Raw genomic sequence first — 19,146 nt, forward strand, 5'->3', positions numbered from 1 at the left:
GATGAATTACTGTTTAGATTTAAGAACATTGAATTAGAAAATATTTATTTAAAGGAATGTGTGAGTTTGGATATTGTTCCAAAAGGTTTACGAATTTTTAAGTATCCAAATAGAGTAAAGGAAGGAGGTGAACTACATAAAGATTTGTTAAGTATTTTTAATAGGTGTGGTTTGGACATCCTAAGAGCTCTAATTAGTGAAAATGAAAGGGAAATGGAGCTCATACAGAGCAAAATTGATAAATTGAATGCTGCTATTATTAATGATTTGCTATTCACTGTAGATAATAATCAAAATAAGTACTATGAGATGTTAGGAAGGATAGAAAAGGGCATCAGGAACATATATGAAAGGAAATGAAAAAAGTTGGATAGGGATATACAAGAATATAAGGATAATGTAGCTTATCCCAAACCTAGACCATTCAAGGTTAATAATGTTTTTAATTTTGGTTATGAACGGAATTATGACAGACAAGTAGGGAATGAAGTAGTTACTGACAATGATGTTTTCTTGGATGATGAAACAGAATTTCCACAGTTAAGGAGGTCAGAAAGAATTAAGAATTATCAACAAACTAATGCTTTTCAAAAAAACTTTCAGACGGGGGAGGGGGATGGGGCGAGGGCACCAAATGGGCTTTTACAACCAGAACCACAATCGAAATTACAGCAAAGAACAAATGCAGTGGTAGAAAGATCTGATAATATTAAGGCAGATTGTTATGTTTGGAATTGTAAAGGATATAATATTTTGAATTATAGCCCCTTGGATATTGATGAGACTTGGTTTTCTCTTTTTTCCAAGGGTTTCAAATTTGTTCAATAAAAAAGCAGACCTCACCAGATTGATTGATTTAAAATTATTTTTAAGGAAGAAAAATTTTGAAATTTTATTCCAGGAACAGCAAAGTGGTTATATTAATAATGAGTTAAGGCGTAAAAGCACATATAACCCAACCCTCCACCCCCAGTTGAAAAATTTCAAATTATTGATGGAAAATAAAATTAGGACGGAATTGGCCAAGGATAGGGTTAGATATAATATGTCTAAGGAAAAGAACCTACTACTTAAAAAAGTTAAGTAATGATATGAGCATCAGTGTGTGTAAACCGGACAAAGGTGGAGGAACCGTGATTATGGACCAAGTGACATATGAAGCCAAAATGATGGAACTTTTGAATGATGATATAAAATATGCTAGAGCCTCACTCAATGAGGTCAATATTGGTAATAGGAAGGTAGCAATGGTTTTAAATGACATGCTGTTAGAAGGCTCTATTGATATACAGACATATAAATTTTTAGAGGTGGAAAAACCTATGACCCCCATCATTTTTGGAGTACCAAAGGTCCATAAGAAAATCAATGACCCCCCCATAAGACCTATTGTTGCCTCAGCTAATTCTGTTACAGCACCTATAGCGAAATGGCCGATAAAAAGTTAAAGGCTATGTCCTTATCAGGTAATGCAGTAGTAAAAGACTCATGGTCCCTATTAGCTAATTTAACGCCCAAAGTATTTTTGAAAGAAGTTATGTTCATAACTATTGATATAGTGGATTTGTTTTCATCTATCCCACACGCTGATGGTATGAAGTGGTTTGAGGAAGCTTTATTAGATTATGGTAAATTCAATAATAATGATTTTTACTTAATCATGACCTTGATGGATTTGGTGCTTAGTAATAAATTTTATTTTCTATGAAGGCGAATTTTTTAAACAGGTACAAGGTATAGCTATGGGTGCTAGATGTGCCCCAACCTATGTTAACATTATTTTAAGTGCATGGGAAGAAAAATATATTATCAATTCGCCCTTTAAGCACTGTTGGAACTTGTACCAACGCTTTCTAGATGATATGTGTTTTTTATGGATAGGCTCTGAGGAAGACTTTAAATCATTTTTTGAGCATATATCACAATCAACAGAATTCCTAAAATTTACATATCAGATGGATAAAATAGCTCTTACATATTTGGATATATATATTGGGAAAGATGAAAAGGGCTTTTTTTCAAAAATCTTCAGAAAAGATACATTCTCAAATTCATATTTATCTTACAATAGTGCCCATCCCCATTATCAGAAGAAGAGTGTGGTGAAAGGGCAGTATGTAAGAGCTAGTCGTATGACGTAAAGAGAATGTGATTTTGAGGAGGAATGTACACTATTGTTCAAAATGTTTAAGGAACGTTGTTATCCACCAGATCTTATCAGCACTATTTCCGAAGAAGTGAAACAAGGTAGAATATCTAAATTCAAACCTATCTTAGGCCTAGGGAAGGAATGGTTTGCTAAGGAACAACAGAAAAGGGCTGAATTAGATGGCAATTTAATTATTGACTTCAGTGGCCAAGCTGTGAAAATTAAGAAATTGTTGGAAGAAGAATGGGCAAGATTTGAGAAATTATCGGATCTTAGATGCCTATTCCAACAACCATTGAAATGCACATACAGAAAAGGGAGATGTGTAAAGACAATATTAGAGAATAATAGATGGGAGTGATAAAATCTGGGAAAATTGGCACGTACAAATGTGGTAGGTGCTCTCAATGTTCATATATTTTGGCAAAAAACACAATATATATCCCTAGTAGGGATTTTGTTATTGAGAGTAAAAGTTTTGCCAATTGTGAAACGATGGGTATTGTTTATATCGCTTTATGCAGGTCCTGTGAGGCCTTCTATGTTGGAAAGTCTGAGAGAAAACTCAAGAACAGAGTCTATGAACATAACTACGAGATCAGGACCAATTGTGTTAAAAATGCATTATATAGGCATAAAGCTAGTTGCCCAAGCGCACTATTTCATTTCTTTGTGTTAGAAGTGGTGGATAAGGATGTCAGGGGAGGCCTGTGGGAGACATCTATCGAATATAAAGAATTGATTTGGCAGATAATTCTCGAAGCCAACAAGTACCCAGGTCTCAATGACATCATTTCCATCGCCCCAGTGTTGAAAATGAGAGCAGCAAAGCTGTAACTTTATAATAGCTTAGACTATATTGATTTAGTATACATAGAATAATTCCATTTGATTCTAAGGTCAGTCATTCCCATCCAATTAACATAAAAGTTATATCCCTTCCATATATGTGCATTTTCTATATATATATATATATATATATATATATATATATATATATATATATATATATATATATATATATATATATATATATATATATATATATATATTTTATATATATTTTTTATACATCTTTATATATATTTTCATATTTTCTGGTATATCTATATGTGTGCTTTTGGCACATTTATTTATAAGATTATGAGTATATTTGATTGTATTGTGATACACATATATTCTTAAATTAATTAATTATATAATGAAATATATCATTATAGCATCTTGAATGCACGTATCTTGTATTGCATTTTGCATATTTTATTTATTAATTTAGATGTTCTGAAATGTTAGAATATGTTATGTATTTACATCTTATTTTTAGACAAATATATATGGGAAAACATATTTGAATATGCTTTTGTGTTTTGTTTTAATGTAGTTTTGTGTCACTTGCAACACCAGATGGCGCCAAAACATTTTTTAATGTATTTAAATATGTTTAAATGAAGTTAAAAGTTTGGAAGATTTAATATATAATCACATATATTATATGTGTATTTTTTAAAATATATTATCAAGCAAAATAGGATTTTGGAGTTCATTTTAGAAAGGTTTGTATAAAAAATTTTTATTAAGTGTGTTATTGAGTGATCAAAGCTTTTAACATTAGAATTTTTCATGGGAGAATAAGTACTAAGAGTCTAAAGGTTAATGGTTTAATGGATTAATTAATTTGCACTATTCTGTGTATAAAAGGAGTGTCTTTGTTGTTAGTCTATTGGACTTTGATTTTCTGAAGACGACTACGAATCGAAAACGCACTACAATTATTAGCGTTAAAGTTATTTGTCTCCTTGTGGATTAATAGAGAGTTTTGGTGTTTCCAGAGGCTGAGCCTGATTTCCTTCAAGTGTGCGGTTTTGCTATCAACGAGAGCGAGAGCGCGCGTGAGACAGCGCGCGAGAGAGAGCGAGAGAGAGAGAGAGACAGAGCGCGAGCGAGAGAGACAGAGCGCGAGCGAGAGAGACAGAGAGCGAGCGAGAGAGACAGAGAGCGAGCGAGAGAGACAGAGACAGAGAGAGAGCGAGACAGAGACAGAGACAGAGAGAGAGAGACAGAGAGACAGAGAGAGAGAGAGAGAGACAGAGAGAGAGACAGAGACAGAGAGAGAGAGAGACAGAGAGAGAGCGAGACAGAGAGAGACAGAGAGAGAGCGAGAGAGACAGAGAGAGCGAGAGAGAGACAGAGAGAGCGAGAGAGAGACAGAGAGAGAGAGAGAGAGAGACAGAGAGAGAGAGCGAGAGAGAGAGAGAGAGAGACAGAGAGAGACAGAGACAGAGAGAGAGAGACAGAGAGAGAGAGAGAGAGAGACAGAGAGAGAGAGACAGAGAGAGAGCGAGAGAGAGACAGAGAGAGAGAGAGCGAGAGAGAGAGAGAGAGAGAGAGCGAGAGAGAGAGCGAGAGAGAGACAGAGAGCGAGAGACAGAGAGACAGAGCGAGAGAGAGACAGAGACAGAGACAGAGCGAGAGAGAGACAGAGAGACAGAGCGAGAGAGAGACAGAGACAGAGCGAGAGAGAGACAGAGACAGAGCGAGAGAGACAGAGACAGAGAGAGAGAGACAGAGAGAGAGCGAGAGAGACAGAGAGAGAGCGAGAGACAGAGAGCGCGCGCGGGAGAGAGAGCACCACCTTATAAAAAAAGGATCAAAAGCCTGAATTAAACACTTTGCCAGACCCAGTAAAATTCTCCTAAGTTTGAGGAGGCACAGATACATGCCTAGTTTTAGCTTTCTTTTTGTTAGGAAAAATTGGGGCAACAGTAGGTTCCCCAGGGATGGGAACAGCATAATGACTGCATAGGGAAGCTTTACCTGTTCTCTGCCTCAGGACTGAGAAGAGTGGCTCTTTTCCTACCAAGGGGAACCCACAGTCAGAGGACATGGCTAATCTCTGGTCCATAGCTGCTGTAGGTGCTACACCAAAGCGATCTGGAATAAAAGAGGAGTGGTCTGAGAAACAAGCTATGGCCACAGAAGAGTCTCCCACCTACAGTCCAGACAAATTTCTAGCCTGTTGTGGTGGAAAAGGCTGTTTGCTTAACTTTCTTTTTGTGGCTGGATGAAGGACCAGCTGAGGTATCGATGTTTTATTCCAGAGTCAAACAGAAAAATGGTGCCTCTTTCTCAGGAAAAACAAGCAGCAAACACTGGTAAAATTTTAAAGCCTTTAAAAAAAAGTCACCCCCCCCCCCCCCAAATAAAAAGGCACACAAACACACAGCTTCTCCACAAAAAAATTAAAGTTTTAATTTTAATAGAACCCATTGTCATTTAAAAAGTACAGTTAAGTCGTGTGACAATATATTAAAATGTAGGGAGGAATTTTATCTGCCCAGCCAAGAACAGCATAAGCAGACCATCGATCATCAAAAGCTTGCAGGGGAAAGCTCTGAAGGGCTTGATGACCAAACCTGTCTTTTTAAAATCAGCTCAGCTCAAGCTGACTGTTTGGGTGCATGGAAGGTGCCTTGAAGCTTTAGACGCTGGTCAGCTGTTATATCCTTAGCAGGATATAACCCATACTGCTAAGGCTACTGCAGCAGTGATCAATATGATAAACATAATAAGAGAACCTTCACCAGCAGAGCTGAAGAAATCTGTCTGGCATCAACAGCAGTGAAGGTGTTTGTACATATGTAACAACCAATTCCTACTTTCATTTGAGATTTTGAGTTCTACAACCAGATACACTGTGATGGCAGGCTAATCCTTTTTTTCCCAATATAAGCAATGGACAAAAAAATATCACTGAGTTAGACATACACATGCCTCACTGATGAGGGAGCATCTGGCTGTTGACATTGCTTCCTCCAGTATAACCATTTAGCCCCTTCCATCCATTCATTTTCATCCCCCCATCTTTCCAGCTATTTCTCTGCTATCAGCATGCCACACCACACCACTCTTTGCAGGAGGGGATAAACTTCATTTATAATGTTAGTTCATGGATTGGGCACTGGACTTTCAAAGCCAAGTGATGGCACATCATACATGTCTAGCTTGGACTTGATGTCATGCCCCATTCTATTCTCCTACCAGTGGCCACAATATACCATACACTGCTGGACCAGAAAAGAATACGAGCCTCTGCATAAGCATACCCCACCTAAAGCAAATGGTACTAGGTCAGTGCTTAAGCCATTCCCCTCATGTGAGACAGCTGAAGCATCTGCCAGACAGCAGTCTAGCAGCATGACTGAATGGCCCTCCTCCCTCTGAATCAGCAAGCAGGCCATCCAGCCTCACACTCCCATATAAATAGTCTATTCCAATACCTGGATCCACTATCAAACCCACACGGCCATGGCTGCAGAAAGACCTCCATCTCTCTGCGGTAAGACATCAACTTACAGGCAGTTAAAAGCTGAAGGTTTTCACTAATATCTGTGCTTGCTACTAAACAATGCGAAACATGAATGAAGAGTACAAATTTAGAAAAAGATGCATAAAAAGTTGCATACAAAACTTCTTACTTACTTAGGTTTTTTGATTTTATTTTGGATACCAGTGAGTTACTCAACTTCACTTTTTTTAAAGTTCCATTCTTCTTATCTCTCATTCTTTCTTTCACGTTATCCAAGACAGAATTACCAAGTGCCTCTAGGGCATTCCCCTTTGAAACAGTGATGCTCATTTCTAAGCTGGAAGGAAAAAATGTATTAGGATTTTATTTGGGGTTCGTTTACCAACACATTAAAACAATGTATAGGATGATACTTAAATTTAAAGCAATACAAAGATAAACCACACACTGCAATAAATACATTTTGTTTGGTGGGATGGGGGTGGGGGGTATGAAAGTGCTGAAACTGTGACATCTACATCACTATTCATACATCTATCCAGAAAAGTACAGTTCTGCAAGCAAACTTAGCATAACAGAGGTTTGAGTAATCATTGCTGCAATAACCTTTGCTATATGGGTTATATCCCGCACAGGATACAACAGCCAGCTTCACGATAACAGCAACTTCCACAAACCCAGTCTGTGGATAGCTCGATCAGAGCTGAAAACAAATCAGTCTGGGTACAAGTCCTTCAGATCCTTCATGCCAACTAAAAAAGGAAAGCAGGGGGCTCTGGATACTACTTACCTAACATTGCCTGTTGCAATGTTCACACCATGGCAACAAAAACATACAAAAAAATAAGGGAATGGAAGGGAGCTCCTACTGCAGCATTCATCATTCGAACATCTACCTGTGGCAAGTTCACTTATACAGCTGTACTATGTTCACATTTCCTCACTACTGCAGTAAGCCTTAGCCATATGGCTAGAATAGCATAGCTTATATTTACTGGGAGAAGGAAGGTTGAGGGTCCAGAAGACTCTCTGCAGAATGGTCCAAGTAAAGCTTGCAGTGGACCTGGAAACGTAGTGCTTTGTAATGGTACGCACAGAGGACCAATTTGCTGCGTCTAGAATACCGCTAGAATCCAACCCTTTCCAAAACGCTATGAAAGATGCCAAAGTCTTAGTAAAATTTGTTTTACCCTTGCCTGGACCAAACTTGTTATGGTAAGTAGAACAAAACGGATGTAGTGTGACAATCTAATTTGAGACAGTTTTTTACTTATTTTCATAGTTTATGAAAAACTGATAAAGGTTCTGAAGTTTTTTCAGTTCAATGAAGATAATATCAGGAGTATTTGTGGACATTCAGAGTATGAAGAATACTCTTTTACTCCTTTCTAGGTTCAGGAAAGGAGACAAGGAGATTGATAGTTTGGTTCAAAGTAAAAAGATACCACTTCAGGCATAAATGAAGGATTACTTCTCAAGGAAGCCCAGTCTTTCGTAGAAAATAAGAAGGCCGACACACCACGAGAGTTTGAAACTTATTGTTGCAGAAGTCAGACCAGTCAGCAAAACTCATTTTCAATGTTATGATACTCAAACCAACCTGATTAACTTACTCCATTTGAACCAACTAATTTTTGAAAAACAAAGTTAAAATTACTTCAAAAAACAAAGTTAAAATTGCAAGGAGCAGCCACTTACTTTCTATGTGGATGGCTATGCAGAACACCTTTCATAGGTTGGTACTAGGCTAACCTTTCATAGGTTGGTACTAGGCTATCGGCCCTAGGGCCTATACAGGGCTAGCCATAATAATTCCCTGGCTATTTCTTCCCACAGTATTTAGCTCCCTGGACCCCTGTCTAGCAGGGCGACTGACGTGATCCCCAGGGTGAATTTCCCCATCGCCCATCCAATCATCAAGGTTCCTTTTGAAGAGGGCCACAGAGGTGCTCTGCTTGACATGTATGGGTAGTCTATTCCAGAGTCTGGGAAGTCTCTGGGTCAGAAACCTATCCCTCCAGCATGTTTTGCTCATTATGATAAGGTTTAGATCCCTGGAGCGTGTGTGTAGCAAGCCCAACAGTTCTGCGTTTGACATGACCTTGTATGTTAAACAGAGATCACCTCTGAGTAGACTATATGCGAGAGTATAGGTGGAGTTTTTTTTTTTTTTTTTTTTTAAGACTGTCAGCATAGGGCACCTGCTTTAGGCCTGTGATTCTTTTAGTGAGGTATTTCTGCAGCTTTCCAGTTGTTGCAAATGTCTTGAGAGGTACATACCAAACAGAGCATTGCATTCTATAATGGGTCTAATGAGGGATGAGTACAGTGGGACAATGACCTTTCTTCTGGATGAAAATCCCTTAGTGATGGTGTGTGCCACATAGGATTTCCTGACTGTTGCAGTGATGTGGTTATCGAAGGTGAGACCACTGTCCACCTGTGTCCCAAAGTCTCTTATCGCACTTTCGGTGTTTAGTGTACTGCCACCTATGTGGTAATTCACGGATACATGTTTTTTCCCCAAAGGGGATAACTATACATTTCTTGGCGTTGAGCTTGAGCCCATGGCTCTGGCACCAAGCATCTGTTCCTCCAAGGCCCTTTTGTAGAATATCCACATCTTGGGGATTCAATAAATGGCTCCCGGTTTGCAATCATCTGCAAACTTAGTTAGCCAGAGTCCCTTAGTGTTGTACTTCCGAGAAGTAGATGCCAAAGAAGAGGGGTCCCCAGGACTGAACCTTGAGGTACTCCACTTATCTGGAGCTGGATTTGGAGTCTGCTACTTTTACAGTGTGGGTTCTCTCAGTAAGCCAGTTGGCAACCCATCGAGTGACATAGGGATTAATGCCCAGCTTAGTAAGTTTATCTATGATTCAAGAGTGTGGGATGGTATTGAAGGCCTTGGCGAGATCCAGATAAGCTATGTGGACCAACAACCTTGTCCACGACTCTGGAGACTGATTCGACAAAGTCAATCAGGTTCAGGAGACAAGATCGGCCCTTCACAAACCCAAACCACATGGGGTCTAGTGTTTGAAGGGTGCCAATGTCTTTGTTTATAAGTTCCATGATAACACGTTCCACAGCCTTGCAAATCAGGCTCGTCAGACTGATGGGGCAGCAGTTCCCAGGATCCAAGGTGGATCCCCCCTTGTGGAGTGGGATAACTGTAGCTGTGCGCCACTCAGTGGGCACGAAGCCTGAGGTGAGGCTATGATTAAAACTTGGTACTTAGTTGAGGTGCCAGTTCATTTTGTAGTTCAGTCTGCGATGTTGTCTGGCCCCATGGATGCTGTATTCTTAGCTTTGGAGAGTGCGTTTTTTTTTTCCTGTGTGGCCGTTATTACTGGAATTTGGCAATCTTTTGGTATTGAGATGGGCCCTTTAGGGGGTTAGAGGGGGATGAAGTTTGCACTGAATCGATCTGCCAGGATACTGGCAATATCCTTGGGATCAGTATATTTAATGCCATTCTGTTGTAGCTCAGAGCAGATCTGAGCATTGCCATTTAGATTCTAGACATAGCTATAGAATGTAATCCACAAAATGAAGCAGTTTTCAGGCAAAAACAATAAACCCCTGAGCAGGGCAAGCTTAGAAAATTGTGAAAAAGCCCACGGACGGCTCAGCACACTTCAGTTCACTTTATTCCACAGAAACACAGTACATTCTATAGCTATAGAATTCCTTGTGGCTGCCTTTGGAATCTTTCGCAATTTTATTTTCGTAACTAGCATTGGAGGATTTTATGAGGGATCTCAGCTTCCTACTGGGATTTTCCTCTTTTCTGCAACAGTTTCTTCCTTTTGTTGTAAAGTTTGTTTATGGCAAGGGACCACCAGATTGGCTTCCTTTTTTTTGGTGGAGAGCGTCTTGGATCTATTGGGGGTGGCACGATTCATGCATGAGTGGATGTGCTCGTACAGTGTTAGTGTAGGATCCAGCATTCGAACTTTCAGTTCCCGTCTGCATGGGTGTCATGAAGTTTGTCACTTCTGACTTGAGTAGCATGAAGTTGGCTTTGGAGAAGTTTTTTACGGAGGTTTCCTAACTGGGGGGTGGGGGTGGGATGTGCATGTCAAGGGAGATTAGCTTATGGTCAGACGGGGTGACCATAGGTGTGGAGCATCGATTTTCCATGTTGGTAATGACCAGGTCTAGGATATTGGAGCCCCTGGTGGGACTAAGGATTAGCTGATCCAGGGCATTGAAATTCATGAATTCCAAGAATCGTTGGGCAAAGCTGTTGGTACACAAGTAGTTTTCTCAGTTAATGGCAGAATAGTTGAAATCACCCAGTATTAGGGTGTTTGGTTGTATCTTAATATTTTCCAGTATGTTTAGAAAGGTGTAGTGAGAATCTTGGGGCATGGTGGGGGATCTGTAGCAAGCTACAATTACAGTTTGGATTACAGTCTTACCTAGTGTTAGTTGCACCTGGAGAATTTCAGATGCATTGTGTTGGGCAACTAGCCTGGTGTTGTGAATATCCTGTAAGTATGGACACTCCTCCACCCTTAGTGTTTCGGTCCTAGTTTGGTGGCCGAAATGTGTGGTAAGAGTTGTAGCCTGGTAATGCAGGGGTGCTCTCTGGAGCCTTGAACCAGGTCTCAGTTACTGCACAGATATTGTTCTCCATTTTTAAGAGTGCTTCTTGAGGTTTAGACTTCTAGTATTGAGTAGCATTACCTTCAGATTTTGCAAGCTTGTACCTGTTACGGTGGTGGTGGTTGCATGTTTGTACCTGTTACGATGGTGGTTGTCCTTTGAACTTTGCCTAAAAAAGGCACTATAGGGGTGGCAAGAGCCTTGGCCAGTAACTTTAATCCCAGGGGTGACAGGCGCAGACCATCTCTGGCAAAGCATCGTGGTCTGTTGATGTCGTCCCAGGCAGACAGATACTGGATCCCATTTGAATGACACCAGAAGTTTAGCCAATCATTTTGTCCTTATACTGTGGTATCATTCTGGATGAAGGCAGGATGCTACTCAAGGCTAGGGTCATACCTGCCTGAGCCACATGAACAGAGAGCTCTTCCATGTCTCTTTTCATGTAGTCCAGTAATACAGAAATGCAATGGAAGGGGAAGATTCATTAGCATACATATGAAATGGCCGGTAAAACGACAGAGAACAACTCACAAATGTTGCACAAACAGAGAACTACTAGCCTTAAAATGGGTCCTGGTCCTCATTTGGCCACCAAATAGAATTTTCCTTAATAGTAGGGATACGATTACCTAGTAGCAGGTTTCTTCATAATACCCATTGCACTTCCTCAAAAAATAGGAGCCGGAGCCTGAAATGTATTAAAACTTTCAACCAGGAAGTTTGAAGTTTTTATGTTGGGATGTGCCTTGTGTAAGTAGGTCCATTCTGTGAGGATGCTTGTGGTGATCGCCCTTGGCCATTTACAAATAAAGAGAGAGAACCACTGTTGCCAAGGCCAGAAGGGAGTCCCCCACAATGATCTTTGCAGAATCCTTAGGAATCTTCAGAATGACCCTAGATATCAGTGGAAATGCATACAGGAATGTTCCCATCCAAAGAAATCAAAATATGCCTATGCTTTCTAATAAGCCTGCTTGGAAGGAATCCTGGAGCAAAATTTTATGTACCACTGAATCTTTCTCATGTACAGTCTGGCTAAAGGAATCAGGGATGCCAGGAGCCCTAGTATCCAGAGAATAATCCATGGCTGAAAAAAACTCGGATTTACTTTCTTCCCTGGGGAAAAATGGTCCTATATTGGAATAAAAATGTTTGCCCCCTCAAAATTAAATGTTACCCATTGGGTCTTGTCTGCTGTTTTATGAAACAGAGTTTCAGCTTGACATTAAGGGGTGCTAAAATGTTACTGTACAGAGAGATTTTTATGCAATAAAAATACATTAAAAAAAAAAATCAAGCAATCTGCACCTTTGTTACCAGAATTTAATGCGTGCCTGACCAAGTATTACCTACAGACACTCAGTTTTAAAATGTGAGGAAAGAGGGGCCACATAGCTAGTTTAGCACTACTACTGATAGTACTGTTACATCTGTAAAAACTGCAAGCAGTAAAAAGCTTGCTAGTAATAATGCCATTTATGGAATGTGATGAACTGTCTGTAAAAATAGTAGGGTCGGTCTTTTTGTGTGCTACAGCAAAGTTAACAAGTACAATATAGCAAAGTTAAGTGCTACGGCTTGTCTTAACAGATTGCATACAACTGCAAGGATTACTCTCTTCAGTGTGTGTAGAAAGATCCTTAATTACAAATAAAGTTGTCTTCATTCACAGAAAGAGAATACGGTATCCCATTACTCAAATTATAAAAATACATACCGTTAGACAGTTTAGCCTACTTGCCATAGTTGCAAATTAAACAGATAATAGGGAAAGATTTTCTCCACAGTTAAAACACATGGAAGCACTAGGAAGAAGTGAATAAGCCTCTACTAACCGGGAAAGTGTGTGTATATGTATATGTGTACATATGTGTGTATATGTGTGTGTAACCAGAAATCATACAGGTATATAAATTCTAGAGGGAAAAAAACAAGTTTTCACACGCTGTGCTTTACGAAAAACAGGAAGATTGACAGGCTCCCAAGACCCAACATCCAAAGCCAGAGAATAAACTGAAGTTTATACAACCCAAGCAAAAATTCTAAAGTTTCAAGTCAACAGAAAACCCCAGAAACTGAATATTTTTTTAAGCAGCAGTAAGTGTGGAGGAGGAGAGACAGTTTATTAAGAAATAAGAACTACAAACCACCACCATTAACCAGGTAGGCCGACTGGACAAACAGTCCCTTTTCAGAGGCGGCCTGGGAGCAACGTCTGCTTAACTAACTTGCTCAAGGTCAGAGTAGGCAAATAAGGGCTGAGGGAATCAAACCTTGTAGCAAAGTACAAGTACAGTTGTGCAAGGTGAACTTACCATAACAGTACATGTTCGAATGATACCGCTGCAGTAGCCTTCACTATATGGGTTATATTCTGCCATGGATATAATGGATGGCCAGCTTCCAAAGCTTCAGGGCACTTTCTACATGCCCAAATTTTTCAAGTAGGTCAAGCTGACCAACTAAAAGACAAATTTAGGCAAGCTTAATCTAGACCTAGAGAAGGAATCAAGCTTATACTGCTTTGTAAAAGTATGTACACAGGATAAAGTAGCAGCTTCAAGAATACTTCTAGAATCCAACCCTTCTCAAAAAAAAGTCATAGATAAAGCCAAGGCTCTGAAAGAGTGGGCCTGGACCCTGCCTAGAATAGATTTGTTATGGTGCGACCATTTGGAAATGGTCTGTCTTGAGACAGGTAGAACCTTCTTACCTTCACAAAAAATGGACAACTGATCCATAGATATGAAAGATTTAGTTCAGTCAAGATAGTAAGAGATTTGTCTGTGGGACCTTCAAGATACGGAGTATCTTCTCTCCCTCATTTTTAGCTTCAGGAAAAAAAAAAAAAAAAAAAAATGGGAAGATGGATAGTTTGGCTTAAAGCAAACTTGGATACCACTTTAGGCATAAACGGATTAGTTCTCAGACACCCTGTCCCAATGGAAAAGGAGAATGTGTTGTAGACTCTTATTGTGAGTCAGCCCAAACACCCTTCTTACAGAGGTCACAGAATCAGTAAAACTGTTTTCCAGGTTAAGAACCTCAAATCAGCCACAGCAGCTGGCTCAAAATGGAGCAAGTTTTAGCTTCTCTAACAAAATTAAAATCCAAAAGAGGGGCCACTGGTTTTCTAAAAAGCCTCTTGTGCAAAACTACTGCAATGAAAGAAGGATCCATGGGCAAACATGCTGCAATGGCTGATAAATCAACCTTGAGAGGAGGAATAAGAAAGGTCAAAGGATAGGAACTCACAAATATTGTAAAACCAGAGAACTAGTACTGGGTTGGTGAATTTGGGCACCCTCACAAACATGTTCAGAAAAGAAAAAATTCACAACTGGTCTCAAAGTGTTTTCTTTCTTTGAGCCCAAGATCATCCATAAATAAAACCCTTTCCCCAGCTAGGAAGGAGGAACAGTTTCCATCACTCCTTGGGACAACATGTGACAAAGAACAGGCGGAAACAGAGTCTGATCTACAGGATGAGGAATACCCCCTGGAAAAAGAAGTTGTCTTACCATAATGTTCCATCTTTGCTCTTTCATCTTCATTTATTAATTACGCATGGGATACGGTTCCGACCTCTGAACAGAGCCAGCCTTCATTCCAAGCTCATGTCAGCCACAAACCTCTTGAGCTAAGATTCTACCCAACATGCCCTTCTCCCCATTACCTCAGATCTAGTTTGCAAGTTGTAAAAAAAGAAAGTGAAGCCGAGGCTACCTCATCAGACATGACCTAACAACTGGAAAGGACAATGAGATCCACCATAAACCTTCGGTTGGGGAAGATGGGTGGGCCGTAATGAATAAACGAAGATGAAACAACACAGATGGAATGTTATGGCAAGACATTTCTTTATCTTCGTTTATCCCCTACGTATGGGACAGAGTCCCTAGTTACCTCATTCCCTGGGCGGCATTATGGAAGGACATTCCGGAGCAACCACAGAGCCAAAGGAAGCTCTGCCTCTGGAGGCAAAGTCCAATTTGTAATGAGCAATGAAGGTATGAGGCCTAGCCCAGGTTGCTGCTGCACAAATGTTACTCAGAAGTTCTAGCATGGAAGACTGCAGACATAGACACTGATCTTGTAGAGTGGGCCTTTACTCTGTCAGGTAAAGGGATACCATTCTTGCCATAAATGAAGGCAATACAATTTCTCAACCAAATGGCTAAAGTAACTTTATTAACTGGGCAACCTAATCTGGAATCAGGAAAGGCTAAAAACAGCTTGTCAGATTTTCTAGTAGATTTAGTCCTGTCTAGGTAAAATGTATGTACATCCAAGGTATGCAGGCAATATTCCCCTCTGTTAGAATTAGGGAAGAAGACTGGCAAATCAATATAGTCTGACTGATAGAGAACTTAGAAACGACCTTGGGCAAGAAGATTGGATTGGTTCTTAATGAAACTCTGTCATTGTGGAAGATGAGGTAGGGGGGTTTGATAGATAAGGCCTGTAATTCAGAAATACGTCTGGCAGAGGTAATAGCAACTTTTTCATGAAAGATACTTTAGGTCACAGGTAGATGCAGGCTCAAAAGGAGAATTTGTCAACTCTTGAAGGACTAAGGCCAGGTCCCAAGGTTGAACAGGTTCTCTGAATGGAGGTTTTAGTTGAGTTATGCCCATTCAGAAAGGTCTTACAAAGTCTGTGTGACATTAAGGAAAAGCCCTGGAAGCCATTTTGAAAATTAGAAATTGCAGCTAAATGAACACGAACTGTGAAGGCTGCTACTCCAGATTTAAAAAGGTCTGAAAGATATTCTAGTACGATAGGAACAGGGGCACATGGGGTATTAGAGGATAGGCATATAGTAGACCTGAGGGCCAATCGTGGGCTAGAGCATCTCTCTGCAACTGTCCCAGGAGGGGGAAATCAAGGAAAAGTAGTTGCTGCACGTCTGATTGGACTGGGATGCAAATGGATCGCAGCAAGGCTGGCCCCAGTGGACAAAAGTCTTGGTCGCCACAAGGGGCTTGAGAGACCACTTGTGAAGCTGTAGAAGGCATCTGCTTAATTTGTCTGCTATCACACTGGAGTTCCCGGGAATGTGCATCGCTATCAGAAAATGGTTGGAGGCTATTGCCCATTGCCAAATTCTCATGGCCTCTCGACAGAGTGGGTATGATCCGTTTCCCTCTAGTTTGTTGATGTACCAGATTACTGCCATGTTGTCCAAGTAGATTGCAATTATCCCTGACGGAAGGAATGACTGGAATGCTTGTAACACTAGTAGTACCGCCCTCAGTTCTAGGACATTGAAATGCAGATGGGTCTCCCATCTGTGGCCAAGTGCCTTGGAATGTTCTTCCCCAAAACAGCCCCCCCCCACCCCATAAGGGAGGTGTCCGTGGTCATGGTCACTGTGGCGTTGGGCTGATGAGGGTTGAAGGGGCAAGAACACTGGTGAGGATTGTTTGACATCCACCAGAGCAAGTCCTGTTTGCAAATGTTGGTTATTCGAATCGGAAAGGATAAGGGGTGCTAGGATGGGTACCACTGAGTAAGAAGCAGTGATTGAAGAAGTCTCATGTGTAACCTTGCTATGTTGTCTATGGTGATGGAGGCTGCCACTGGTCCCAGCAGTTGAACGGATCGAGCGGAGGCTAGATTTTGAGACAGTATTGTCTGGACAGGTTGCTTGATCCTCTGAATTCTGTGATCTGGTAGGGAGGCTGTACAAGTCAGTGTGTCCAGAATCACTCCAATGTACTCCAATGACCGACTTGGAGTAAGGTGAGACTTCTTCCAGTTTACAGAGTGTAAGTCAAGGCCTGATCAAGTAGACGTCTTGTTGGGGCAGTAATGAGCCAGTTGTCTAGGTAAGGAAACGCCTGGAATCCTTGAAGCCGCAGATGAGCTGTGACTACTGCCATGCACTTTGTGAACACTCTGGGGGGTGTAGCGAGTCCGAAGGGCAGTACGTGGAACTGATAATGACCGGCTCCCTCCTGGAAGCGAAGATATCTTCCCCGAGTGCCTTTCCACCTTTATGTGGTAGTACGCATCTTGAAGATCTATGAAGCACATCCAATCGCCTTTTTCCAAAAGTGGAAGAAGAGAATGAACCGTGACCATCAGGAATTTTTGTGTCTCTACAAATTTGTTTAGGGCGCTGAGATCCAGAATTGGTCTCCAGTTCCCATCTTGAGTAGAAGTTGGATCCTGTCTGGTCTGTGGGGACTGTTTGGATGACTTTTTTGAAGCAGCCTTGATATCTCTACAGCTACGGCCTCCCTTTGATTAGGTGGCACGTGGGGTAAGGTGGGAGTGGATAATAATGGAATATGGTATCCTCTGGTGATGATCCATTGTACCCAAGCATCTGTGGTTATGGTTTGCCGGGCAGAAGGGTACAAGGAAAAACAACCCCCTACAGCTTCCAGAGGAAAGCAATTGGACCGCTCCTCAGGAGCGCTGCCCAGAGAAGGATCCTCTGGATCCCCAGTTTCCCGGCCCTCCCCTGCCCCGAAAGGGACATCTTCCATTAGAGTTTCCCCCTCTGCCTCTGGGGGAAAACTCGGCCCAAGTGTCTCGGAAAGGACCCTGGGACTTTTTGTGCCACTTACCATCCTGTTCACATCTGGTCAAAGTATCTTTTACCTTGGATGCAAACAAGATAGAGGTCTCAATAGGGGCATTAAGAAAGAATGCCTTGAAGGGGTCCACAAAATCACAAAGGCGCATCCAAGCATGGCGTCTCATGACTATGCCTCTACCCGCAGCTCTTGCCACTCCCTCAGTAGCATGGGATATCAAACGCATTGAAGAATTGGAAACAGATTCTAGGGTCGCTAACTAACTGAGAGGACACTTTTGTCACGGACCTCATCAGAAACTGCTCCTGCCAAGGTCTCAGAGTTCGGACACAAAGTCTCTCTGTAGCCTTGTGAAATGTGCCAGGTAGTTCAAGGACCCAACAGTAAAAGTCGATGCAAAAACTCGCTTCCCTAATCTATCCACCGCCCGGGATTCTTTATTTGGTGGGTGAACAGTCTGGCTCTCCTCTGCCAGTTCGTTCTTTGTAACGACAGCCACCACCACTGCACCTACAGGAAGACCTTTCGACCAATGGGGGCACTTCTGGGGAAGAAAGGATTTTATCTGGCCTAAGAGGTATGGCCTCTATAGAGTCCGGTGCCTTCCAAGCTCGCTGCACGATGAGCTTGACGAGCTTATCAGCAAAAGGGATAACCCAGGAGGTTGGGGTTCGGGTGCGAAAAGCCTGCAGGAACACAAGACTCCCCTGAGGAAGGGTTACATGATTTCCAGTCACCTCAAACTTCGAGGATGTCACCAAAGGAAACTTCATCCGAAGGTGAATGTGGGGACCCCTCCCTGTCATCGTAGTCTGTGCCTTCGGTCAATGACTCCTCCGCGGAGTCCATGTGCTTCCTCTTACACACAGTCTTGCGGTGAGCTTCCTCAGTGAAAGACTCTGAGGAAGACTGCAAGGATGGAGTTTCCTTGGGGGGGGGGGATGGCCAGAGAGCCTTGCGCCTGATGTACAGGGGTTGTGATTTCAGACAGCTGAGGCTCAGAGGAAGTAGTAGTCTCAGACAGAGGTGGTCGAGAAGTAACGGCCAATGTCTTTTCCGAGGACTGTGGGCTCGGTCTGAGGGGGATGCTTTGGCATCTCCAAAGAGGTAGAAGGAAAATAGGTAGGAGTCTGTGGTGAAGGGTGATCAACTCCAGAGGGAAAAGACACTTTTGAAGGTGCAGTAATTCCTCTGGTCAAGAGCAGCTGGTGTACAAGACATAGCACATAGTGTTCTGAAAGGCTTTTGGTAGACCTCATTGAAAAGCCTGAAGGTGACCCAGGCCTGTCCAAAAAGGGGCTAGCGCGACCACCGACAAGGTATATCTGTATAGGTAATGTCTGCCCCGAAACTGGTGCAGAAGATTCCTGCATCGAGAAAGGTGTCGTCAGAAAGGGGGTTGCTTGCACCGAAACAGTCGGTGCCGAGGAAAGGCTCTGTGACGAGAAAACTGTCGGAGCCGAAGGAGTCTGTGCCGAGAAGTCTGCACCAAACTAGTTGGTACCAAGAAGGATGGTGTCTGCACT

The 19,146-nt window shown here is 41.7% G+C and overlaps 1 protein-coding gene across 3 annotated transcripts in view; it reads right to left on the minus strand.

The window, feature by feature from the left end:
• LOC122793038 overlaps positions 1–19,146 on the minus strand; it is a 1,023,021-nt gene that overhangs the window by 987,707 nt on the left and 16,168 nt on the right. For all 3 annotated transcript variants that reach the window (XM_044060702.1, XM_044060700.1, XM_044060701.1), the window contains exon 2: positions 6,629–6,792. In XM_044060702.1, the coding sequence (XP_043916637.1) occupies positions 6,629–6,785 (157 nt within the window). In that variant the 5' untranslated portion in view covers positions 6,786–6,792. The remainder of the gene's footprint in view (positions 1–6,628; positions 6,793–19,146) is intronic.

This window comes from Protopterus annectens, chromosome 2.part0 (assembly GCF_019279795.1).
Source record: "Protopterus annectens isolate FY-2018-M chromosome 2.part0, PAN1.0, whole genome shotgun sequence".
Classification (NCBI taxonomy): domain Eukaryota; kingdom Metazoa; phylum Chordata; order Ceratodontiformes; family Protopteridae; genus Protopterus; species Protopterus annectens.